The sequence below is a fragment of the Podarcis erhardii genome, assembly GCF_964252035.2.
Source record: "Podarcis erhardii genome assembly, chromosome: 7".
In the NCBI taxonomy this organism is placed as follows: domain Eukaryota; kingdom Metazoa; phylum Chordata; class Lepidosauria; order Squamata; family Lacertidae; genus Podarcis; species Podarcis erhardii.
Genome location: NC_138511.1, coordinates 18472127 through 18498233, shown reverse-complemented (window position 1 = coordinate 18498233; position 26107 = coordinate 18472127). Strand labels below are relative to the sequence as shown.

At 42.0% G+C, this 26107-nt stretch overlaps 1 protein-coding gene and 1 long non-coding RNA gene across 2 annotated transcripts; one reads left to right on the top strand and one right to left on the bottom strand.

Moving 5' to 3' along the window:
* Positions 1-1657: 1657 nt before the first annotated feature.
* On the bottom strand, positions 1658-24773 carry CTNNBIP1 (catenin beta interacting protein 1). Its single transcript, XM_081871454.1, has 3 exons — positions 24658-24773; positions 22723-22813; positions 1658-4509 (listed from the first exon to the last, which is right to left on the bottom strand). Exons 1-3 carry the CDS (start codon positions 24751-24753, stop codon positions 4451-4453), a joined length of 246 nt encoding a protein of 81 aa, XP_081727580.1. The 5' UTR covers positions 24754-24773; the 3' UTR covers positions 1658-4450.
* Positions 13670-18392, top strand: LOC309347038. The gene is made up of 3 exons (XR_014158775.1): positions 13670-13827; positions 13933-15275; positions 15306-18392. It is a non-coding gene; the product is annotated as an uncharacterized lncRNA (long non-coding RNA).
* Positions 24774-26107: the final 1334 nt, after the last annotated feature.

The following is a 26107-nucleotide window of genomic DNA, read 5'->3' as shown; positions in this document are numbered from 1 at the left end:
GGTGGATTCCACTAGATCCCCATCTGGTAAAATTGCAACTCAGAATGACTGTATACCAACACTCAGCTCACAATCCCTTTCAGATGGGTGCTTCTGCTGGTGAGGCTTACCAGGCTGTCCAGTCTAATTAGTCTTTTCCCTCCATGGCTCACAAGCGGCTTATAGAAAAGCTGCAGCACAAAAGCATTTTTTTAAAAGGAATAAAAAGTTCCCCCACTTCCTAGTGCTTCAAACAAGATATAAGAATGTTAAAATTCTAAAGGAGCAAAAAAAGGAGCAACGGACCTCAAGCTCTCCTTTGAAACAACCAAATACTGTTCTAGAGAGCAGAGGTGGGGAGGTATTTCCAGAGGGCCACATTCCCTTCTGAGCCACCTTCCTGGGGGCCACATGCTAGTGGTGGACAGAGCCAGAGCCAGAGGCAAAGGTGGGTGGAGTGATAAATTTTACCTTTTGGTAGAGCAGGCTGGTTTCTACACACGCTGTTCTCTATTTTATTTTATTTTTTAGCGGACTTCCGGGTTAGCGCCTCCGGTAATGGTGGAATTCCTCTGATCGGGAGGAATTTGCTTCGTGGAAATCCGGGTCTGGCCACCACGGCGAAGGCGGAGGCCCACTAAAAATCACAATGAACCGTTCCCTCTGACGCCACATCTCCTGCTGGGTGTCAATTTTATCGAAAGGCCACCTCTGATTGTAAAAGTAGCCTTGCATCCTGCTGTACAAGCAGATCCCATTTCTGGACTCTCAATTCCTCCCCGCCCCGCTTTACAGAAATGGCCTACTTGCTGAAGTAATGATAGGCATCTAACTCTAAAGAGTGCCCAAGAAAAAGTGAATGGAAACACCCGTGTCCATTTCAGGCAGCAGCTGGGAAGTAGAGGGGGCACATTTAGTGAGGCAGAGAAAAGCTGAGCGGTTGAGGGCAGTTATCACATGATGACCTGCCTTTGTAAAGCCACTGTGTTTATGATGCCAGAGGCAGAGCTGTCCAAGTACATCAGACACAACAGTCCTTCGGTCAGCTGCTCATCATGGAATAGGCCCATTTTTCAGATCATGTGACTCAGATACTAAACCATGTTCTTGCCTATCAATCCTTTTCCATGTGTATTGACAAACCAAGCTAAAAGTGTTGGTTATAATCTTTAAAGCCCTAAAATAGCGATGGGGAATCTGTAGCCCTCTGCATACTGCTGGACTCCAACTCCCATCATCTCTGACCACTGGGTCTTGCTGGAGGGGGCTGATGGGAGACTGGGAGTCCAAGAACAAATGGAAGGTGACAGGTTCCTTATCTTTGCTTTACAGACTGTCTATTTTGCTTATACTGCTATTGTTTTGAAACTGTGAGTTGCCTTGTGGGGAAGAAAGCACATGATTGTGTAAACTAGGGCTGCGTTTGAAGGCAGAGTGAGATGGCTGCATTAACAGCAGAAACCCATAGATTCCTATTCCAACAGAGCTATTGAATTTGATGGGGCTTTCAGCCAGGTAAGTGTGTGCAGGGCTGCAACCCCAAACTTTTTCCCTCCCTCTTGGCATAGGGAGGGTGTGTGCTTTTAAAACTTGGATCTTGAACTTGAAATCTCAGCCAAGAGCAATATAAGGACTTTTTCATGTTCAGTTGGATAAATATAAAACAAGAAGCAAGGAACAGCTCTTACAAAGTGTATTTCCCTCAACCCTTTCAAGTTACATTTTTAGCCCTCCAAAAGTTTAAAAACCACATAAACATGTAAGTTTGCTTCGTTAGAAAGATGCAACAGCTTGGAAATGCCATATATCAATGGAACACAGGCCGCAACCAAAAAACAAGGCTGTGACAGTGTTGCCTGGTTGACCCAGCAAGCTAGCAGTTGAACTTGTTCACTGAATTTCCAGCGGATGTTTTAGTCATCGAATCGGCCACAAATTGGGCAACAATCCACTCCTGTGCAACAGAGGTACATACGTAGTGCAGAAGTAGCACAGGGTGGAATAGCCTTTCTGTTTCTTCTTTAAAAACAAAAAAAGAAGTGGAAGATCTGTGGGGGAGCATAGGAAAAGAAGATTTCTAGGATGCAAAAAAGATTAATGAAATGTTGGGGCGATGCCACAGCAGGGATAGGGAAGCCTTAATGGACCACATGTTTTCACAAGAACTTCTTTCTGTTAACAGGGGAGTGTTCAGCCTCCATTGCGGTAAAACACAAAAGAGAAAAATAAGTTAATAAAGTTCATCTAATGGCAAAGAGGTGGATGGGTAGGGAAAGGTGACCCAGACACTAGCACATCCACCAGCCACTGCAAAAGAAGTGACAGCTTGGCGCAGGGGAATCTCTCAGTGACAACACACTTCATTTTGAGATTTAGAGAAATTATGACTTCCCTATCATGGAAGTGTTTGGGTGAGGGAAAGCATCAGGATTCTCTTCAATGGAGCAAAAGCTGTACATTTTGTCATGCTACAAAACAAAACAAAACAAAACAAAACACAAAACAAAACCCTGATAATTGGGATGAAGAGCTGTCCTTTCTGACACATTAAAAAACCGGTCATGGGGAATAAAACCTGAACGGCAAGGGTGAACTGCATTTATTGCTGGTTTTATTTGAACAGGTGTCATCATCAGCCCCAAGAAACTGAGGCTTTTCACATTGGGAACTTTTATGAAGTTTCAAATCAAAACTCAAGTATCATTTCCAGAGAGGGAACACCGGCTCTTTGCAGGTAGACCACTTAATTTGGGATCACCTTTATTCCTCTTTTCTGTATATTATCTCTTATCATATGCTATTATTCTTGGTATCTCTTCCTCCTCCTCTCCTCTCCTCTCCCTCCTCTCTCTCTCTCTCTCTCTCTCTCTCTCACTCACACACACACACACAGATAGCAATAGCACCTGGACCCTGATAGCCAAGGGCACTTGGAAACTCTAGTTTGCCGCAGCCAGGCTCTCAAGCTGGTTCCTCTAGATAATGATCTCTCCTGCAAAGACAGTGAAACCACAAGTTTCTATTTCAATGTTTCCCCACCCCCTCAAATACTTCATCAGTACCATCTCACCTAGGTGCCTTCTTGGAAGTACTGTGAAAATTCATGGCATGGGAGGAGACTCCTGGATATAGGCAGAAAACAACTCCTAGAACTTCAGGGTTTTAACATGCAGCTTCCTGGCAAGCCAGAGAAAGTAAGCAATGAATTAATGTCATTGTCTCCGTTTTTCAACAAACAGGTTGTATCACCTGAAGCCACTTGGATATTTTCAGTGGAGATGCTCTGCCTCCAAAGAGATCAACAGGCACACAAAACCAAGCCCAACTGGAGGAACTTGTCAATTTCATCTCACTAAGTCAGTGCAGGCATTAGGCCAAAGTTACACGATTCAGGCTCTTACTGCACTGCCACATGTGAAGCAGCCAACAGGTTAAAGATCAAACTGTGCAGAATGCTTAGAAGAATTGGTTTGCACTCCTTTCCAGTTTGACACTTTGCAACTAACAGATATTTGGGAATACAGAATTCCTCCATAGTACTGACAGGCCTTCTGCAAGGTGCAAATGGAGTTGCCCAAATTTGCAGCAGAGGCTCATTTTCACAACTCTAAACGAACTGCCAGGGCTTCCAACCACCTCCTTCCTGCATAGGCAGAATTGAGAAAACCAAACATGCTTTCAAGCAACAATTTCTTGAGGAGAACTGAAGAACAGAGGAGACCAGCATGGAAGAGTCAGCTGCACGTAGACTCTGCAGCCAACAGGAAGTCAACAGTTAAGCCATTTTTTTCTTAAAAAAAAAGGCAAGCAAGCATGTAATAAATATGGCAAAACATTTTCCCCTCCCACCTTGACAATAAATGTGAAGCAATAACTAAATACGTTAATTCCCTCTACCCTTCTTCCCTCCCCCTACAAATTTTAGCAAGGAAAACACTGATGTCAGCAAAACACCTGAAAGCCACTCATTTTGCAAACAGCAGCAACAGTCCATTTCCAGTCTCACACAGCCACGCCCCTCTCCAAAAACACACACAAGCATGACCTAAATAAGCACCAGAGCTTGAAGGCTTTTAGAAGTAGGATGTCAGCAATAATTCTTAAAAATACAAAATTAAAAATTAAGGGGAGTGTTTCCACTGGTCAAGTTTCCTTCCTTTAGCTAGCCAATCGGAGTCCGCTTTTTTTTTTTTTTGAGCCAATCATGAAAGCATTCCTAGAGTTGTCCTTGATTTAAACTGCCTTGCTGACCCACCAACAGGGCATACAGAACAGACGGCTGTGAAATGCATTCAGAAGGTCAGGTAACAGGAAAACTGAATTCAATGGGTTGGGGAAGGCTACCACGGGACAAGACAAAAAAAAAATCAGGGGAGGGCAAAGGAACTCATGATTGTCCGGCCATCTTCCTCGATTTCCTAGAGCTTATTTGCCCTGCTCCAGCTCTGAATTGCTCCAACAGCCCTTCAAGCTACTGCCGTCTGTCTTCAGTCTCCGATCTGGAAAATGCCATCACCCCATCCTCAGCACCTGTAGAGGAAAGGCAAAAAATGGGATGTTATTGGACAGGTAGGTTTTATTTGCTTAGACAAAGAGTAAGACATGCTAGCCAGTTTCCTGCATTGTGAAGAGATCTGTTTCCCTAAAGCTAGGAGGGGCTGTGGGGAAAGAGAAATATGCCCATTATTAGGGCAGATAATTACTATTCTTTATCACTGTTTGTCTGCAGGCTTTGAGGAGCTTTCAAATTATTGGTTAAGAGGTTTTGAGAGAAAGAGTGTTAAATGCAAGTTATAACACCTTATTTTCACCTTGTGTTCAGAGGAATCAATGTTGTTCCCAAACACTGATTATAATTAAAACCTACAGTGCATTCTGAGAGCGAGCTAAAGTGCTTCTTTTTAAAGATGATGGAAAGTGTTAAATCCAAAAGAACATAGCAAAGATGACAGATCAGAGACCTGGCATGCACCAGCCAGCAGTGCTGTGCGTGGGTTGTACAAGTGATCCTCCCATTCCTCCCTAATTCGAACCCCACCTCCCTTGTATCATATGCAGACAGATGTTGATTCTTTTGTCCCACTGGCTAGAAAATTCACTACTTGCTCTGTTGAGTGATGCTGAATATGAGACAAAGGACTACAGGGCAAGGTTAAATAGTGCTAGCTATTTTGCTTTCCTCCTCAAATCATCCATATATAATACTTATAAATTACTGGGTATCCTAGCTTTGCTGGAGTGATTGTGGTGTACAAGATTAGTGTTGATAAACTGCAAAGACCTGGGTCTGAATCTCCACTTAGCATTGAAAATAACTGGTTAACCGTGGGATGACAGGCACATTTTCTCAGTCCAACCTACCCTCACAGGGTTGTTGGGAGGATAAAAGAGGGAGACCATGCTATGTATGCTAACCTCAAACTCCCAGGGAGCTAGTACATAAACGTAAATATAATAATCATAATAATAATAATAATAATAATAGCAGCATTTTAACTACAGGGAAGCAACTTGTCTCAGTCCACTTCACCACACCTGTTGTTACACAAGGTACTTGCTGTCTTGGTAAAATTTCCTTATTCCTATCTTCCAGTGGCCTGTGACTGGAAGTTCCTAGTTCTTTTTCTTGTATAGCAAGACGTTTATGAAGTAATATGGGGATGGAATGCTTTACTGCTTCCAGAAACCACACAAATAGGAAAGTCCCTGGATGAGTGCAATCCCGGAGTCTTCCAGTGGTAACTTGCTGCAGTCTGTGTGCAACCAGCCTGTCCTGTTAGGGAGATGAGAAGATCAAAATCTGGGGAAGCATAAAGAGCCTTCTCCCCACTTAGGAAGACAATACATGCAAGCTGGCTTTCCAAATGGCTACATCAACCCTAACAAGCCACCATTCCATAAAACAGGTAAACTGCACCCACTTGATGACCTATTGTGAACTATTTGCTCAGTACTTTGCTGACAAAATTGCTTGAATCCTTTCTGATTTGGATGCTATAGTTGATACAGGTCCAGTGGATTTAACTTTGGCCTCTACTTGTCCAGCATAAATTTATACTTTTCCATTTGTACAGCCTGAGGATGTGGACAGGATCCTTAGAAATGTGAGAGCTACATGTCTGCTAGATCACTGCACAAGGGCTGGCAAGGGTGTGCCCCTCTGGTCAATGCATCCTTACAACAAGGCAGGATTCCAGTGAGCCTAAAGGAGGCAGTTATAAGACCTCTGTTGAAAAAGCCCTCCCTGAATCCCACTGTACTGGAAAATTATTGGCCAGTCTCCAATTTCCCATTTTGGAGCAAGGTACTAGAGTGTGTGGTCGCATCTCAGCTCAGGGGTTTCTGGAGGAGACTGATTACCTAGATCCATTTCAATCTGGTTTCAGGCCTGGTTATAGGACACAGACGGCTTTGGTTGCCTTGGTAGATGACCTATGCCAGGAACTGGGCAAGGGGAGTGTGTCCTGTTGGCTCTGCTGGACCTCTTGATGGCTTTCAATACTACTGGCCATGTTATCCTTCTGGACTGTCTTGCTGGGATGGGACTTGGAGGCACTGTTGCACAGTGGCTGTTCCATCCTGGAGGAGCGAACCCAAAGGTGGCGCTGGGGGACTCCTGCTTGATGCATTGGTCATTGGCCTACAGGGTCCCTCAGGGTTCTATTCTGTTCTGTCCCCCATGCTATTTAACATTTACATGAGAGGTTGTCCAGAGTTTCAGGGTTTGGTGTCACCAGTATGCTGATGACACCTAAATCAAAGGAAGCTGTCTTGGTTCTAAGTCAGCATCTATCATCAGTAATGGACTGGATAAGAGTGAACAAATTGAAACTTAATCCAGACAAGACAGAGGCAATCTTGGTCAGTCGGAAGGGAGAACAGGGAATAAGGAATCAGCCTGTGCTGGATGGAGTCAAACTCCCCCTGAAAACCCAGGTTTGCAGTTTAGATGTACACTTAGACTCAGTCCTAAGCATGGGTGCCCAGGTTTCTTCAGTGGCCAGGAGTGCATTTGCAGAGTTAAATTTAGTGCACCAGCTGTGCCCATTCCTTGAGGTGTTCGATTTGGCCACAGTGACACATCTGGTAGTTAAGCCACTTTTGTGCACTGCTGGGAATGCAGTGCAGGATAGCCAAGATCTACAACAGAACTTTCCACCCCCAGGACCCACCTAAGAGGGCTAAAAACTATTGACATGACTAGTTACAAAATGGGGTGCAGGGCTGAAGTCAGTCACAAAACGGCAGCAGGTGGAGGCAGAGTCTGACGTTATCAGTCGGCTATTACCACAATCATTTCCCCTCTTTGGAAACAGTTAAATTATTTGGCACAGTAGGTTCCATAGTTCAGCCTTCTTAAAAGCTAAGGAAAACATTGAATTTGGTCATATTGTGACTCAGACTCTCAATTTTAGGCAGAAATTGCTGTTTTAGAGGCTCTAGGGGAGAAGAGGACCTCAAAATATTTTTACTTAATTTCGGGTCATTTCTCCTTTCACACTTGTACCCTATTTCAACCGCAAACTGATAGTTCCTTTATCTCTCTTCCTGCTCTTACATTCACTTCCACCTCCTCTAATAGTTTCCCTCTTATTATTCTATTCCTCTTGATTCCCAGTTTTTATATTATACTATAGTTATTGCTATTATTATTAAAAGATTGACCTCTCTCTTTCTAATTCACTTCAATGCCACAACCAGTTCTTTCCTTTACAGAATGGAGGAGCGGCTTCCTGGCTTCTCCTTTCCCTCTCTCTCTGTCTGCCCACGTACCCACCCACCCTTCCCTCCCTCCCTCCCTGCCTCCCTCCCCATCCCCTCTCTTCTATTACCCTGTCCTCTCCTTCTTTCTCTTCTAACCTGGTATGATAGAGCCTCACTCTCTATCTCCTGCTCCCATGCATGCATGTATACCATGTGTGAAGGGAGCGGTTGCCATTGGCTAGGGGACAGGCGACTGCACACTAGTAATCCCTAGCCCAGCAGGCTGAGAAATGGTGCTCTAGGACACATGGGGTGTGAGGAGAAAGAGGATCCATCTAGTTAGCCTTGAGCCCCTCTTTAAAGCAGGCTTCTGGACAGCAAGGTGGTCTTATGGGGAATGTCTGTGCCATGTTTAATTTGCTGCAGAACTTCTGGCCTCCCAAGGCTGACACAGAGGAAGCTGCTGGTACTTTCATCTGCAGATCCTCTAGCAGCAATGATCAGAATCAAATTAAGAAGCGGCATGCTTTCCAAGAGTCCCCACCCACATGGCTGTGGATGTTTAGCTAAGCCTTCAATTGATCTTTAGTTTTAAAAATGATCTTTGCCATTCAAGTGCAACTGATAACACAAAAGCATTTTTCCCCCTTGGCCCCACACAAACTAATTAGGCCTGCATGAACAGATTATTTCCTTTAATAAGGCTTTCTTTGAAGCCTCTTGGTTAAAAGGATTAGATAGCAGAGAGAGCAGTTCCAAATGCAACACATCAACAGACTCAAGTTTTTTCTTCCTCCTGAAAGACACTCAAGGAAGCCACTTTGCAGTTTTTGCTGATGGAAGATTAATTTAAGTTACTATCTTTTGGCAACTTAGTTCAAAGAAATGCATTGCCCCTGGGCAGAGATCAATAGTAAGGAGATGGTTATGACAACAGTTTTATGTCTTGCAAAGTTGCTTTAGTTATGAGTAGAGAAAGCACAGACCCACCACCCACAGGCTCATTTTGGTCAGAACAGAGTACTCTTGGATTTAGAAAGGAAGCACGGCTGCTAAGTGTCATGGACTGGTTGGATGCAAAGGAATGGTGGGAGCCAGCAGAGGAACCACCAAGAGAAGAAGGCTCAGAGCCTGGAGATTGGTGGTGGGACGGTGATGAGTGGTCACAGGGAAAAGTGGGGAAAGATTGGGAGGTGGTGGTGTCGGAACACATCATTTGTGAAAATGTGTTCCTCTGACTGGAAGCCTGAGATCCGTGTTTATAATGTTTATTATATTTTATAATTTACTAACTGTTAGTAGCACAAAAGGGAAAACCTAAACACCACACAAACGCGAGGGGAATTAGTGATCCTATAAAAAAGAAACTCACAGATTCACAAATCACCTAGGGAAAGTAAAATCCTCAGTGGCACTTGGTTCCAACACCAAGTGACAGCACCAGGTTCAAATAAAGGACAAGGACGTAGCAGTCATTTTTGGCAAAGGAATAACCTTTAAAATTCACTCAATTCTGAAATACAATAATGGTAGATGTGTTTTTATTAATGGGACAATGAATGGATCTGTATATGCACCAAGTCTGAAGCAACTTCATTTTATTCAAAAGGTATTACATACCCTCCAACATTTCTCCAATGAAAATAGGGATGTCCCATTGCATAGTGATCATTTAACTATTTATACCCCCCACATCTTATTGGGTTGCCCCAGCACTCTGAGCAGCTTCCAACATATATAGAAACGTAATAAAACATTAAACATTTGGAAAAAAACCCTTCCCTATACAGGATTGCCTTCAGGCGGCTTGGAGGTTGGATAACTCCATACCCTCCAACATTTATCCAATGAAAATAGGGACATCCTACCATACCCTCCAACATTTATCCAATGAAAATAGGGAAATCCTATGGAAAAGTAGGACATTCCAGGATCAAATCAAAAACTGGGACGGCTTCTCTGAATCAGGGACATCCCTGGAAAATAGGGACACTTTGAGGGTCTGGCATTATGTAAATTCAATAAACTTGCTAAAGGGAGAAGCCATACTAGGGGGTGACTTCAACCTTAATGTATGAGCAGTCTCTCTAAAAGACTTGAGCAAGGGCGCCACCTGGAGGAACTTTTAAAAAGATAAAGACCTCGATTTTTTCTTTTTACACCTGTTTGCCAAAAGTCTAGAGTTTTTACCTCCATATTCATAAAAGTGTTGTTTCACTTATAAGATGTTGACCAGTGTGTTATTAATTCACGGGAAAGGTGTTGAAGGGCTGTGCGGATCAGCTGGCGAGGGTCTTTACTAAGATCTTCAACAAGTCCTTACACCAGTCTATTGTCCCACCCTGCCTGAAGTCGTCAACTATTGTTCCTCTGCCTAAAAAATCCACAATCAGTAGTCTGAACGACTACAGACCAGTTGCACTGACTCCAATCATCATGAAGTGTTTTGAGAAACTGGTGCGCCGTCACATTATTTCCTGTCTTCCATCAACTTTTGACAACTACCAGTTTGCATACAGGGCAAATAGATCCACGGAAGACGCTATCACTACCACTCTCCATGCTGCTCTGTTCCATCTGGAGCAGCCGGGGAGTTATGTGAGGCTGCTGTTTGTGGATTTTAGCTCTGCTTTTAACACTATCCTCCCCCATAGACTGGTGTCCAAGCTAGAGGCGATTGGACTCTCCAACTCCACCTGTCTCTGGGTTTTGGACTTTTTGTCAGAACGTTCTCAGAGGGTTAGAGTAGGGTCACATATGTCCACAGCCCTTAGCCTTAACACCGGCTCACCACAGGGTTGTGTGTTGAGTCCCCTGCTCTATACTCTCTATACGTATGATTGTACAGCCATTTATTCCAGCAACAAAATCATCAAGTTTGCTGATGACACTACGGTGGTGGGGCTCATTTCAGGAGGGGATGAGTCTGCCTATCGGGACGAGGTGGAGCGGCTTTGTGCTTGGTGTGGAGAGAACAATCTGGCTCTTAATACGGCTAAGACCAAGGAATTGGTGGTGGATTACAGGAAAAAAAAGGCGGACATTCAGCCCTTGTATATCAACGGGGAACGGGTGGAGAGGGTGGCGGAATTCAGGTTTTTGGGAGTGACTATCGATCAGGGCATGACTTGGAGCGCAAATACCACTGCTCTGGTGAAGAAGGCCCAGCAGAGAATTTATTTCCTCAGACTTTTAAAGAAGAACAATCTGAGTGAGAGACTGCTGGTGTCCTTCTACCGAGGCTCCATAGAGAGCATTCTCACATACTGTATTTGTGCCTGGTTCTCCAGCTGTACAGCTAGGAAGAGGAAGGTGCTCCAGAAGGTCATAACCACAGCCCAAAGGATTATTGGTCATCCCCTCCCATCTTTGGAAGAACTGTACGGTTCCCGTTGTCTTAGGAAAGCAAACAATATCCTGCAGGATGCATCTCACCCGGGACACAGTCTGTTTGTACTACTGCCTTCTGGCAGGAGATACAGAAACATCAAGTCAAGGACAAATAGACTGAAAAATAGTTTCTATCCAAGAGCTGTGGCCTTCTTAAATGCAGTAACTCGATAGTGTGACCTGGGAGTTTGATGGGTGTGGGTGTGGGTGTGGCTGGAATGTGGTTTGTTTGGTTGTTGTTGTTGTTTTGCTTTTGTTGTTTTTAAGGGATGGCATCCAATTTCGTTGCACTTGTGCAATGTTGCACTTGTGTAATGACAATAAAGAATCTATCTATCTATCTATCTATCTATCTAATTTCTAGTCTACATCTTGCCTCGTTCAATTACTCTGAGATGTTTTGAACCTGAACTTTTATATTTAGTTAGCAGATCAGTAATTTCCATTTCTAGTTTGGTTATTGTTGTAGAGGTTTAATATATGATCTTCCTTTGAGACATACACCTCTTGTCACTGCTTTCATAGCCTCCCCAAGGCTGGTAGAATTGGTGCTGTTATTGTTGTATTCCTTAAAATAGAATTGTAGGGTTTCTGCTATCCTTTATCTAGATAGTTGATTGGTCTCTAAAATAGGGTTAAATGGATTTGGATTTCATTGCTCAGTCCTATGGTCACTTCTACTGGAGCATGGTCAGTAATCTTGATGTTACCAATATTCATTGATTCTGTGACGGGAAATAACTGTGGAGTGAGCAGTTAAAAGTCTATAATCCGGATTGAGAACCATGTTGGCTTGAATAAATGTAAAACTGAATTCTTTTGTATTTTCTTTGCAACTTGTATCATATAAGTTCCATTTTGGAAGAGTTAGAGTAATTTGCATGCATCTTATTTTTCTCTCGCCTCCATCTTTTAAGTGGAGGAGGAATAAGGATCTGGAAGAAACCACTGTCTGGACAAACATTACTGAAGCTTTAGTAAGCTAAGGAGCTTAGTGTGTTGAGATAAATTAAGTGCAAAGTCTTTAAAAAGAGCTTTAAGAAAAATAAAGTCAGTAAAGTAATCTTTCAAGCATTCTGCAAAACACCTATTAGTTAGTGAAAACATCTCAATCATGTGAAGGACTATTAAATTCTCATTTTTACAGGATGAGGTACAAATCTCAAACACACAAAATTACACTGAAAGATCAGTGTCCTAGTTCCAAATTAAACTAGAGAGCTTGGAGCCCAAGTTATTTTCCTGGAAGTCACAGGGTGGAATTCAATGTAGCACAGTTATAAATGTTTCATCTGCACAAGCTTTTCAGTTTACTGGATACAATGATCTCCCTCCCCCTCACTGCTTGGGGTTATCCCCACCAATTTGAAGTGGGAGGGAGTGCAGAGTGGGAGGAGAGGAATCCCCATTCACAAACACAAGGGGCTTATTAGGTGAATCCCACTCATTAGTCAAACTCCAGTGGATAGATCCAACAAAGACAATAAACAAACAAACAAACAAACCGAAACAAAACAAACTCCACTGAAGTTAAAAAGGCATGCTAAAAAGTCGAAAATTGAAGATCCAATGATTCAATGTAAGACCAGTTTCTGTTTGTGATTTAACTATTGTGGCAGACCTTCTATATTCATTTACTTCTTTGCCCTCCTTACACAAGTCCCAAGGATAATAATGTAAGCCATTCTGAACTTCTTAGAAGGCTAAGAAGTATAAAAATGCAAAAAGAGCTACACTCTCTGTGTACAGAACCTTGCATCAATTCATTACCTTGAGGGTCATAACCGATCCTCTGCTGCTATTCTATCATTTGTCAAAATTTATGGACACTAGTGTTGGAAAAACATCCATACCTGTTTGCTATTTGGGTGCGTTTGAAAAGAAAATTATTAATATGATGAATTCCAAAGAGGTAGCTGCAGAATCTGTCTTAAAAGCAGGTATTTATTGAGACACTAGCTTTCAAGTGTTGCAGGCTACTCCAATTGTATGGTGGGCAACGTCTCTCTCTCTCTCTCTCTCTCTCTCTCTCTCTCTCTCTCTCTCTCTCTCACACACACACACACACACACACACACACACAAAGATTTGGAAACAATGAAAGGCAAGGGGCAGTAGAAAGTGGGTCCCATTTTCCTGTAGAGTCCAAATATATACTAACAAAGTGGAGCTGTCCACTTTCAGCTATCTTTCTTGCTATGCTGACTTATCACAGACAGCTGCTTATTGGGAGTAGATCAGTCTGATTTTATTGCTTTGGCTCCAGTCCACAAAGGGGCTCAAAGGTGACAGAGGACTCTCTGTTCTTGTTACAAATATGATGCTGCTGGGTTCATAAGAGCAGCCCTGCTGAATCAGATCAAAGGCCCCTAGCAGCTCCTTCGTAGTAAGAGCTAAGACTGAGAGAGATGCTATGCAGGTTCTACTAGAATCACATCCTTTTGGGGAAAGGGGGGAAATCAACCAAAAAGAGCAAGGCAGTACAAGGCAGGAGATCCAAGCGGCAGGCTTCTTCTTCTAATGTGCACTACTTTTAAACCCAGAGGTGCCTTTGGTGTGGAAATTCCATGGAAGCAGGGTTTCCTAGCAACAACAAGATAACAGATGACATCATGGCCCACAAAGTAGATGAGCAGAGTTATCTAACAGACAGCAGATGCTTCTTCCTCCCCCATCCCAATCCCAATCCCCACTCTCTTCCAAAACCCCATTTTTTAAAAAAGAAGAAGAAAGAAAATCTCTAGTGGATCTTATGTAAGTACAGGAGACTTATTTCAAGATAATCCTCCCAGCCTTCCAAAAGCCCCACTGCCAATTTCAGCAGCCCAAATCAGTTTTCTTTTCTTTGCCCTATTACAGATTACAGTGGCCAGAGCAGAAGAGTTCAGAAAGCAACACCCCAAGAAATCTCCAGCTGCATAGAAGACAGGAAGATTTCCACAGTTAGATTATATATAGCCAAATTACACAAAGAAGCTAGAGGAAAATGCAGAAATGAATGGCATCTGTTTAATTTCTTAAGTACCATCATTCACTGCAGAACCCAAATCATCTGGAATAAAATCTTAGGTGAAGATGAAATAATTAAAGGTTGTAGTCTGTCTTAGTCCTACTCAGGGTAGACCTATTTATATAACCCTTTGAGGCCCAGTAACTTCAACTGGTCTATCCTAGATATTGAAAGCAAACCTTTTAGAAAAAGATAGTAAAGGTAATCAAGTTTTGTAAGTAGTCAATACCCAGTTAAACCTAATTCACTGAGCTACAAGAAGTTCTTTTTGGGAGACAAACTGTGCAAATGAGGTTTAAGCAGTAGATTCAACCAAAACTGTTCCACTGGGCTGCATGTGGGCAGCTCTGCCGTACAGAGAGAAATATGTAAGGGAGAAAGTTTCTAGCTTAGTCTTCAACTCAACATGCCAGTTTTCTGTGAGAAGAGAAATTTTCTAGCATAGAAGATGGTCCCATAATGGGAGTCACAAAAGGCAGTGTGAAGCAACGCAGTTCAGAAACAAGTTTATTGCCTCATCCCATTTTCTGAAAGCGGACCTGATTTGCAAACCGTTTTTGGGCCAGAAGTGGCAATTTGAGATGAGATTGCCTACTAATTGAAAACCTGTGCTTAGTAAGCAGCTTGTGTGGCTGATTATTTGTTTGTTTGTTTCATGTGTGAGTCACTGGACATGGAGCAGACTCAGGTGACTTACAACCAAATTTAAAAACTTTGTGGATTCCATCAAACACCTAAGTGGAAAGGAAAATCTTCACTTGGCACGTAAACTATGTCGGTGTCAGTGCCAGGAAGTTTTATGTCTCACTTGTGAGAGCATTTCGCTACTGCTGGTGGTGTCACAACAGAAAAGGCCCTCTCCCTTACTGGCACCCTCTAAGCCTTTCTCAAATAGGACACAAAGAAGGGTTTCAGATGATGCTTGTGAGGTCTGGTATATTCTTGAAGAAGTAAAGAAGCAAAGCCTAAGATCAGAAGGGAGGTGGTGGGGCACTGTTGCTATTTGTCCCAGGTAAGCAGCAAATGACAGTGCTGAAAATAACCAGTCTGTAGAAATAAATGCTGACTGGGTTGCTGGAGATTGAGAATTCAGTCCAACATTTCATATAGCAGTTGAGGAATCTACACCAGTTACTACACCAACAACTCACAGGCGGAGTGAACCTAAGATCACTCCCAAGCTGAAGTGAAGGCTTCAGATCACTCCCAAGCTGAAGTGAAGGCTTCAGTTGCAGCTTGTTCAAACAAAGCTGTTGGCGCAGAGCCTAAGATAGCTGGCTACTTCACTAATGAGAGTATCAACTCACCCCTAGACAAGCTTATAAATAGCCAACTGCCTGTGGAGACTAAGAAATTGCTTCCAGGTGATCAGGTGGAACAGTTGTTTACTTTAGGGCACAAATGACTGCCAATGATACATGGGAGCAGGTGGGCTACTATTTATTTATTTTTTTACAGACCTATTTGCAAAGCTGTTCTTGGCAAAATCACCTGGACTTGTGCTTAACCAGACTGTTCTACGTTCATGTGTGTGCGTGCACAGATATTTTAACTCTTTATCTTGCATTAAGCTGCCCTAAGTCTATATAGGAAAAAAATATTTAAAGGCATTGTGTGGTTCAGCATAATTCTTAACATGAAAAATAGCTTGCACAAGGCAGTGGAAGAGTCTGTTGCCACAGGACAATTGCTGTGAATCTGAACTGGTGAACCATGAATATTATTTCCCAGGCAGCAGGACCTGAAGCTGTGTCTGCAGTTACAGTTCCGAGCAGAATTTACTTCCTCTCTCCCTCCTGCCAAACCGAACTTTGATTTTTATAGTGGCCTCAGGTTTCATTACAGTCCCTGTCTGGTTCTCCAGCAATACAATGGCACCTTCTAGCTATGGAGCATTCATCTGCTTTTCCCGTATTTTATTTCCAAAGGGAATACAGTTGTTGCCCCCCAAAAGGCAAAGGAAACTAGTGTGATAAATTCACCAGTTGATCAGCAAGAGTAGCAAACTGCTTGCAGGCCACAACAATTATTATTAATAAATGGTGCCAAAAGAGAAATAGAGGAACTTTGCCATGGCTAGGAGGTAAACAAACATCAGAAAGTAAGGGCACAGGTCCATAGCTCAGACAGGTAACCTTTACAATGAATATGGTTTTGGAAAGGAAAACATATCACATCCTGGAAAACAAGCAGAATATTTGCCAAATGCCTGGGAATCAGAGTTGAATCTATATGAACATTATTGTTGACTTCCAGTAGCATGGAAAGGAACTAGAAAAAAATACTGCACACACGCTCATTGGCCAATTGCTATTCAACCTGCCTGCTTACAAAGGTCTCTGGTATCTACTCTCATATTGTCTTCAACTTTTTCAAACCGAGGAACCACCTTCAGCTCAAACATGCATCTAGGGACCAGTTTCTTATATTTTCCTCACTTTGTGGTGCATGATGGTAGTGCTACCAGTATGTTCACATGATATGCAAACATCCTTCTACTATTCAGGGTTAAGAACTGAGTTCAAGTGGCGCACAAAAAAACAAAATAGCAGACCTTAAACCTGTTTAATTCTGCAGCTGCATGCCCAAACGATGCTCTCCAAACTACCTCCAAGAGGCATGCCCTCCTAGGGTGACAATCCAGTCCAATGGGTGGGATACAAATAAAAAATATTATCATTATCATTATTATTCCAATAATTAGCTGCTTGGCAGGAAAAGGGGGATTCTGTCTCAGTGCAGCAGTCTTTTCTTTCTTTTTATTAGTAAAGATTTATTAGTTTAAAAAATACATTCATCGTCTCTTTTTCAAGTTGTGTTTTCTACAGATCAGTTTCATTTGTTGTGAGACATAAGTGTTGCATGCAGTATTAGGTTGGAAAGAAAGGGGGGAGAGGGGTATGGTGAGTGGGGCAGAGTGGTAATGCTTCTATCCTCCTATGTGTGGGGTTTTGTGTCAGCATCACTTGGATGAGTTCTCTAACTATTCGCTTGTTATATTTCCTTGGTGGTGAGAGAGGTTGGGGGTGGCCTAGGGTGTGGTTGGTTGTCTTTGGTTGGCTATAGTGAGATTTGTTTATGTGTGTGAGGGAGTGGATTTTTGGATCAGGTTAGCCATATTGATTTGTATGCTGTCAGTGGATTCTTGTTGTTGTATTGTTGGGGTATGTATATGATAAAGGGGAACCATACTGGGGTGACACAGCTTCCACTCTGGAAATATTTTCATATTTTCTTAACATTTATCTCTTTTTAAAAAGAAATTGAATAGCGCTGAAGGTTTGGAAATTGGTTAATAGCGATGAACAGCAGAGAAAGCTGCAGGCGCTCACTAGATGCTGCATTCACTAGTGGAAATGTCTGTTGTTCAGCATGAACACAGACTTTGTGAACAGACAAAACCAAGTAGGAAGCCAGTTGTGAAGATTCCCATTAGATGATTCATCTTAGCAAGTCCCAGTTTACACAGGTCTCTTTGAGCTGCTCAATTCCATGGCAGATTAGACTCCAAAATTATGCCCAAAAGCTATGCTGAGTGACTCACACCAACTGTGTCTGGGCTAGAAAAAGGCAGATGTGACAAATAATGGAATCACAATAATAGGTGGGAGGGGAGCAATTTTATAATGTGGTCTGGCTTCCTGTAAAGATGATCTGACGTTAGGAATTAGGGTGTTTTCTATAGCATGATTTATGTGGTTGAAACTCCCTTATTAAATTCTTCTCTACCTCTTTGGAACCAAGGCTACAAATCTGCCTTTTGAAAATGACCCTTTATTTATTTATTTAGTTAGTTAGTTAGTTTCCTCCAAGGAGATCAGGACTCTCCCATCTCAGAGCAACCCTGCGATTAGAAGAGAGCAAATGGCTCCTAGTCACTCAGTAGGTTTCATGGAACAAAAATTAGACCAAGCATTTCGCTGGTCCAACACTTTACTGATGCCCTTCAAATGTTGTTGGACTACAGTTCCCATCATCCCTGATCTCTGGCTGCACTGGCTAGGGCTGATAGGAGTCGGAGTACCACAACATTTGGAGGGCCACAGATTGAGGAAGGATGTACTGTACTACCCCATACCGGCTCTCTAACCAGAGGTGTTGCAATTCTGTAGGCAGCTGCTGGGAACATTTTCAGTAACAGCTTGTTTCTCTGTTTCTCTGGCATGTATCTACAACATTTTGGGAATGAGTGGTGAAAACACAAAACGTATGTTTATTTATTTATTTTTATAAAAGTATTCATAGCCTGCCCTCTCATAACATATCAGGACAGTGTTCAGCAACATACAAACACACACACACACACACACACACACACACACAGACATTCCCATTAAAGAGAGTGCAGAACAATCATTAACATGACTGGTTACTCAAGAAAATGTCAAACAACTGCATAGGCCTGACAGCATGTTGCTAAAGCAAAGCCTTCCTCCATAGCCTTCAAAGTATCCTTTTCCTTTGTTCATGTGCAAAAAAAGAAGATCCTAACTGTGTGCTAGCAGGAAGGAACACACAGAACAATGAAAGGCATCCCAGCAAAACCAAGTATTACAATCCTGAATCCAAATCTTATTTGATCCCCGTCTACTTTCAAACCTCAGGCAACTTTCTCCCCCTAAAACAGTACTCTACAACCTTGGGTCCACCATTGTTGTAGGATTACATCTCCCATCATGCCTGATCACTGGCTAATCTGGCTGGGGATGATGGGGAGTCACAGTCCAACACCAACTGAGGACTTGGGGTTGAAGAATATTGCACAAAATTCATAGTGCAGGCTGAGTGGCTCCCCTAGCCTAGTCCATCAACCTATCTGCACAGAGTATATTTGCATCTCAGCTCTGTGCTCCCCAAGGGACCTGGCTCTCTTCAAGAACCAGCAAGGCAGGGTTGCTGCAGCAAACAGTGGCGGCAGAGTCACCAAGGTTGATACTCCCACTTTAACGACCACACAGATTCTGCTTTCCAGTCTCATTATGCAAATAACCAACAGCACATCCTAACTGCAACCTCTTCATTTTAAAAAGCAAAAAACCCCAGATGCATCCAACTGTATTTGCACAGAGCATTTCCAGAGTGTAATGCGTTTCAGTTTATCTGACAAGTAGCAGCTTAGCACAAACCCTCAAGAGCTGCTGCTTTTGCTCCTTCTTTAATAGGCGGGGAACTAATGCAGAATAGATCAAAACAGATGACTGAGAAAGAAGGCGGCCAACATTCCCTCAGGCATGTACTTACAGATTAAGGCCTCCATTCTTCAGATCTTTCATACCTCTGAGCCCCTGCTCCAAGAACAAACCTTGGAGTTCGGTTTCAAAATATCCCTTGGTGTCAAAGACTCCAAGAGGAACAGCTTGCGTTTTGAGAAGTACTGTGCTAATTACCTTCCAGTGAATTGTTAACATCACTTTCAATGCGGCACTTCCAGATTGCAAGGTAGGGAATTCTAGAGCTTTCCAGCTTTCACCCACGTTTCTATGACAGCCATGCAGCTTATTCCCACTCTGAACTCCTCCACAGAACTTAAAGCATCTCCAAACCCTTTCTGCCAACATACTTGGCAAATGTCTAAATCACACTGAAATGGGAGCGCACCCCATCTGTTAAAGAATGAAGACTGAATAGCATAACCGACGTTAGATCATCTAACGTGGCTATTCTGCACATAAGAGACCAATGTCTTTGGGTGAAGTGACAAAGTAACCCTACCTGAAGACAAGATTTGCCACTCAGCAACCAGTTACCATTTTCTAGGGTTGAGGTAGCCAAAGTGGTGCCCTCCAGGTGGTGCTGGACTATAACTCTCATCAGCTCAGCATGGCCAATGGTCAGAGATTATGGAGGTTGTAGTCTAACAACACCCGGGGGGGGGGGGCACTAGGTTGGCTGCTCCAGCCTAGGGACTAGAAATTGAACCAGTCTTCAACATACACCTCCCTGCTTTCTAGCTATGTCAACAAAGGCATAGCTGAGCAACTGCCACAGTGTTTGCCATTGCAGAGGCAGGGAGTTGGTCCAGATGAGAACAGAATATGCAAAAGGCAGAATTTCTATTAAATGGAAAAAAGCAAAACCTTCATGTATGATCAAGCTATGAAAGTTTGAGTTTGCAAATTTAGAAATGTGGCTGGATTCAGGAGAATGTGGAACTCCACGGTCAGGATCTGAGGAAACATTAAATTAATACCCAGCCCCAAAGGGGATTTAGATGGATCTTTGATGCACGTCAAAGGCTTTGCAAATCAGATTTTAAAATTTCCTTTGACACCTAGATGCAAGATATAGGGGTAGGGTGGTAGGAGATAAATAGACACTATTTTCTAGGGGAAATGGGAGTATTTTAAATTCAAGCATCTTAGAGGTTCTGAAATTGGTTTTTATGGGAAGCTACTGCCATCCAGTGGAGAAGATCTCCATTCAGACAACCAATTTCAGTTTGGCTAATTAAGACACTGGAATATACTTGATGTTATTTAATTACCTCCATGGTTACCTCCTCTCCTGTCCACAGAATAAGAATGGGAAAGGCAGTGACTCCCTAGAGCAGAAGTTCTCAAGAGCTGTTCCTGTGAAGCTCTGCAGGTTTAAGATGCTCTTGGTTTAGAGCAGTGGGAGGGCTTCTGCAGCCCTCCAGATGCATTACCATCCCTGACCATGGACCATGCTGGCTGGGGCTGGAGTTCAACATCTGGAGGGCTGCACTACATAAGCCAGTTCTCAATATTCTATCACACTTTAGAATGACAAATTAAAATAATTATTCACCCACCCTGGAAGAATGGCAGATGAAAGTAATGGACTATATGGAATTGGCGGAAATGACTGGCAGAATCCGAGACCAGGGAGAAGAGTCGGTGGAAGAAGATTGGAAGAAATTTAAAGACTATTTACAGAAACACTGTAAAATTATTGAATGTTAAAATGACGTTGGAATGAAACGAAGCAGTTTTAGTAATAAGGTTAAACAGGAATATGTAAAAATCGATTAAGAAATAAGATAAAACAAAGAGGGTAAGGATTTGCTGAATTAACTATCTGAACTGGAATACAAAAAAGGGAGGTGTGAGGAAGTCATGAAAATAAGTAAATGAACTCTAAGATATAGAAAGAGGGATTTACTTTTAATTGTTCTTATTTTTTCTGTAATTTGTATTTTTTGTTTTTTCTTTTCATCAATTTTGTAACCTTTTTTATTGAAATTTTAATAAATATTATTTTTTAAAAAATAACATAAAATAATTATTCAACATGTCTGTATTTCAATTTAAAATTTCCACAGCTGTTTGCAATCACTAATAAACATAAAAAATGGAGAACTGTGGTTTAATGTTAGTTCACAAACAGGGATCTTAGTTCATGTACAAACTGTTAAATTTAGTAAACTTTAGTAAAGTTTAAAGTTAGTAAACTGACATCAATTCTGTTTTGGACTTTGACCTAAGCAAGACTGGCATGCCAAGGAAGGGATGTAGCAAGCGTGTCCCAATGTCCATTTTCAGCTGCTAAACTATGGCTTGAAAAGCTGGGCAATGTAAGACCAAACCAGGTTATATTTTTGGTACTTGCCAACTGAGTGGATGTTTCAGCTTGTTCTGTACAACCTTTGGGGGATCATAGATAGCATACCAGCTGTGCATCCATTAACATTACGACAAGCTACAAGACTCACATGGGCATCAAAATTAATACATTTCTACATTGGTCTCTTAATTTTGGTTTAATGCCTTACTGGGGAATCCTTGAGCCCCACCCTAAAGAGCTTTTGAGGAATAATGCTCCAAGAACAAAATGATTTGTAACCTCCCTCCTTCTAACAGAAGGCATCAGAGTACTCCAAGGGTTACTTCCAATTTTAGAAACCAAAACAATTAATGTCACAATGTCAGCAGGGGGCTGCTAATACCAAAGGGGGGAGATGTGGAGTCAGAATTAAGAATTCCTTCTGCGACTACAGATGCAGCTTAGCTCACGGCCAAGAAAATGATCAAAACCCAAGTTCCATCATACAGGAGCCTGGAACCTACTACTGTCCTCCAGTGAACTCCGCTGCTGATGGATCGAGCATTTGAAGCCCTTGTGGCTTATGCTGCTTTTTGTTCCTCAAGCATCTCTAGGGTTTTTAAAAAGAACTTCATCCATCATTAAAGCTGAATTTTCATCTTCTGCATCTTACACAGATCTTTGCTCCTTCCCCTTCCCACAAAAACAATAGCAGACAAATGTAATACAATCAAATAGAATCATGTTTGACAAATTTATGGGGGCACAAGACTTAGCTTTCTTTCTTGGCAAAAAAATATGTTAACTTTCTTGCTGATTTTGGATTTATTTTAGCACAGGGAACACAAAGTTTTTCCCTTCCTGAGTCTTGATCTTTCAACATGGTAGCATCTATGCTTTGGAACTCCCTGCCTATGAGCATTAGACAGGCATCCTCACTGTATTATTTTAGATGCTAGATACAAAATGTTTTATTTCAACAAGTCTATCCAGATATTTACTTTTTTCCTAAGTAAAATAATATAAATAAACCTATTCTGTAGCTTTAAAATAAATTTAAATCCATTTCCACAAAGACCACTTATACCAATAAATATTTGGAAAGCTTACATGTCTCCCTTTCCCCTGCTACTCACCCTGATCAATTGAATGCTGAGGAAGTTGGCTAAGTTGGCTATTCACTACCCCTGCGTACGTTCTCAAGAACTCCTCTTCACTGGTGGTTAACTGTACAAGGACAAAGAAAAGCAAATCCACAAATAGAAACTCAGCAGTAGGGTCTGTGCTTATTTACTATTCAGAGTACAATTCATCACAGTTCAGTTCAGTTTTCCTTACTGTCACTTGTACCTGCTTCCAGTCACACAAGAAGGGGCCATAAAAACAACTTCCCCCTTTTGTGAAACCACACTAAATGGACACCACACTAAATGATCCCCATGAAATCAAAAATAATTTGGAGACAGCTACTGTTTTATTCATCTACACATGGCAATATAAAATGAAATTACTTTGCCCAATAATTTAAAACAAGGAGAGACAGAGAGAGAAAAGAAGAAAATCCAGGTGCTACAAAACATTATTTATTATAAGCCCAGTGAGTTTTGGGGCGGGGGGACATTTAAGGGAACATTTTAAGTAACATTTCTAACATACAATGGATACAGAAATAACTCCTGTATCCCTGGTGTGTTAATAAGCATTCCCTTGATAAATGATTTTTTTCTGAAATACAATGAACTCACAGGAAGTAATATTTTGTTGCACTTGAATTTTCTTCCCCAAGTTCCTCCACCCCCATCCCCCACCAATAGTATTGCTACCCTGATTCTGTGGTTGGCTTCCAATGACCAAGAGAGCCTATTATGTGTTGAAATAAGCCAAACTTGCCCCAAGTCCCCAAGTAGACTCTATACAAGCATCCATATATCCAGCAGATGACTAAAGAATGCACAACTGAAATTATGTATTCCTCTATTAATATCATACATTCATTTTACAGTTTTAATTTTCAAAAAGGAGTAGGTAGAAAAATTACAGAAACCTAGATGTAGTATCTGCAAAATAATTACTGGCATTTAGTCATCATAGCTATTATCTTGGGATCACAAGTGAGAGAATGAAAATGCCCTCATTTTGTCCTTGTGGACTGCCTTTAGGCACCTGGTTGGCCACTGTAAGAACAGGATGCTGGACTAGATGGTCCTTCAGTCTGATCTAGTTGCAAGACTTATCTTTTGTTCTTATGGGATAAAGGTTTGGGGGCAAAAATTTAGTATTATTGTATCCTTTTTAAGCTGTAAAGTCAAGCAGAAGTAATATTATCCTGTACCACATTCAAAGTTATTTAATTAGAATCATGATCTTAAACATTCCTAGTGGCACCTTCATCTGCTCAAGAGAAACTGGAAGCTTTAAGGAAAGCTACAGGTAAAAAAGGGAAAGGACCCCTGGATGGTTAAGTCCAGTCAAAGGCAAATATGGGGTGCGGCACTCATCTCGCTTTCAGGCTGAGGGAGCCGGCGTTTGCCCACAGACAGCTTTACAGGTCATGTGATCATGTGGCCAGCGTGACTAAACAGAAAAGCGTGATGGAAATCAGAGCGCACAGAAATGCCATTTACCTTCCCACCTACAGTATTTATCAACTTGCACTGGTGTGCTTTCAAACTGTTAGGTTGGCAGGAGCTGGGATAGAGCAACAGGAGTTCACCCCATCACGGCGATTCGAACCGCCAATCTTCTGATCGGCAAATCCAAGTGGCACAGTGGTTTAGACCATAGCGCCACTCGCATCCCTAAGGAAAGCTATAGAAGAATGTAGGGAGGCTCTTAGTCACAAAAGTCCATGATTGTAACTAGCTACCACTCTAAGTTGCCCCGTACAACAAAGAATCAATTTGAGGTGAGCAAGCAAGAAATGTTTTGCAAACTGGAAAATGGCTAGCTCTCTTTAAACCCCTAGAGTGCCACAAACTACTAACACGGGCATGGTGTTCTAGAAGGCTAGTACCAATTATGCTGAACTAGTAGCTTCTGTGAGGGTCTACAAGGCTGCCTGCAATACTTACATTTGATCCCATCTTCCTAAGCATTAGCAGGACTCTGACTTTCTGCTGAATATACATCTCCTCCGGACTCTTCCCGGGGACACCCTCACGGTTCATTCCCCTCTTCCCAGTTCCTGAGACTTCTAAATATTAATCACCAACAAAAAAGATACAAGAATGGTTTACTATGTTAAGAATAAAAGGCAAAGAGAAGGCTAAGTATTAACAGTTAAAACCAGCAATACCCTATCCATAGGAGCTGCCTAGTTAGCAGCAGTTCTTTCCTAAACCAGGGATGTGGAGCCTGTGGCCCTCCAGATACTGTGAGGCGCCGGTTTCCATCAGACCTTGCCCACATAGCCAGTGGTCAGCAAGAATGGAAACTGTAGTCCAACAACACCTGGAGGAACACAGGTTCCCCAACCCTGTGGTACACCATTTAATTCAGCTACAAAATGTCACAACTATCATGCTGGATCTCCTGGGAGTGCTCAGCTGGGGCCATAATATGGTAAAGGCTGACAAGTTCATTTTCCACAGGGAAATAAATGGTTTACAGCTGCCTTGAACAAAATGCTGTCAGGAGAACATGTTACAATGCTACAGTCCTGTGGGCACACCAACAGCATTTGGCACAGAAGCAAGTGACCAGGTATTGAACTCATTCTTTTCAAATTTATACATTTCACTAATTTTACAATCATTTTAACATTTCAAAGTTTGACTTCCTTCCCCCTCTTTCTGCGGTTCTTTAAATTTATTTTTTAATATCTTCTGCATATTCAAATTCATTTAATTTGATCATTTAATTATCTACTTTAAATATATACTTTTGCAAAACTGCAGGTTATTACAATAATCCTGCCAATGTTTTTATCTGTTTGCAATTTATCTGTAAATATTCAATAAACCCTTTCCATTCTTTTATAAAAAGTTTGTTATCCTGATTTCTTATTTTTTCGGTAAGTCACTCTTCCTTGGGAAGCATGAGGCAAACAGGCTCATTTGACAACAACAAGAAATCAAGCCTTTAGTATCGTTGGCCCAGTCCTGTGAAACACTCTGCTAATAAGAGATTCAGTGAGCACCTTCTGTGCAAACTTTTAAACCTGCTGAAAACTTTTGCAGGCCTATGCAGGAAACTAAGAGTACATCCCCCACAATGGTTCATTGAGGTTTGTTTTTTAATTCTTTTTTGCTTTTAACTTATTTTTAACTTTTTATTACAGTGGACCCTCCAGATACAAACTTAATTTGTCCTGGGGGTCCGTACTTACCCCAAAAAGTCTGTATCCGGAGGTGTTGTTTCTGCGGCACGGCAAAACCCAGAAGTATACATTTCCGGGTTTGCTGTGTTCGTAACTTGAAATTACGTTACCGGAGGTACCATTGTATTTGGTTTTATGTTTTTATATTGTTGCAAGCTGCTGGGGTATATCTTTATGAGACAGCAGCATATAAATATATTCCC

Coding starts and splice junctions, on each gene's coding strand:
- CTNNBIP1 (XM_081871454.1), bottom strand. CDS start 24,753: ATGAACCGTGAGGGTGTCCCCGGGAAGAGTCCGGAGGAGATGTATATT. Junction 22,814..24,657: donor TTAGGAAGATGGGATCAAAT/GTAAGTATTGCA, acceptor GTCCTTGTACAG/TTAACCACCAGTGAAGAGGA. Junction 4,510..22,722: donor TCAGCATTCAATTGATCAGG/GTGAGTAGCAGG, acceptor TTTCCTCTACAG/GTGCTGAGGATGGGGTGATG.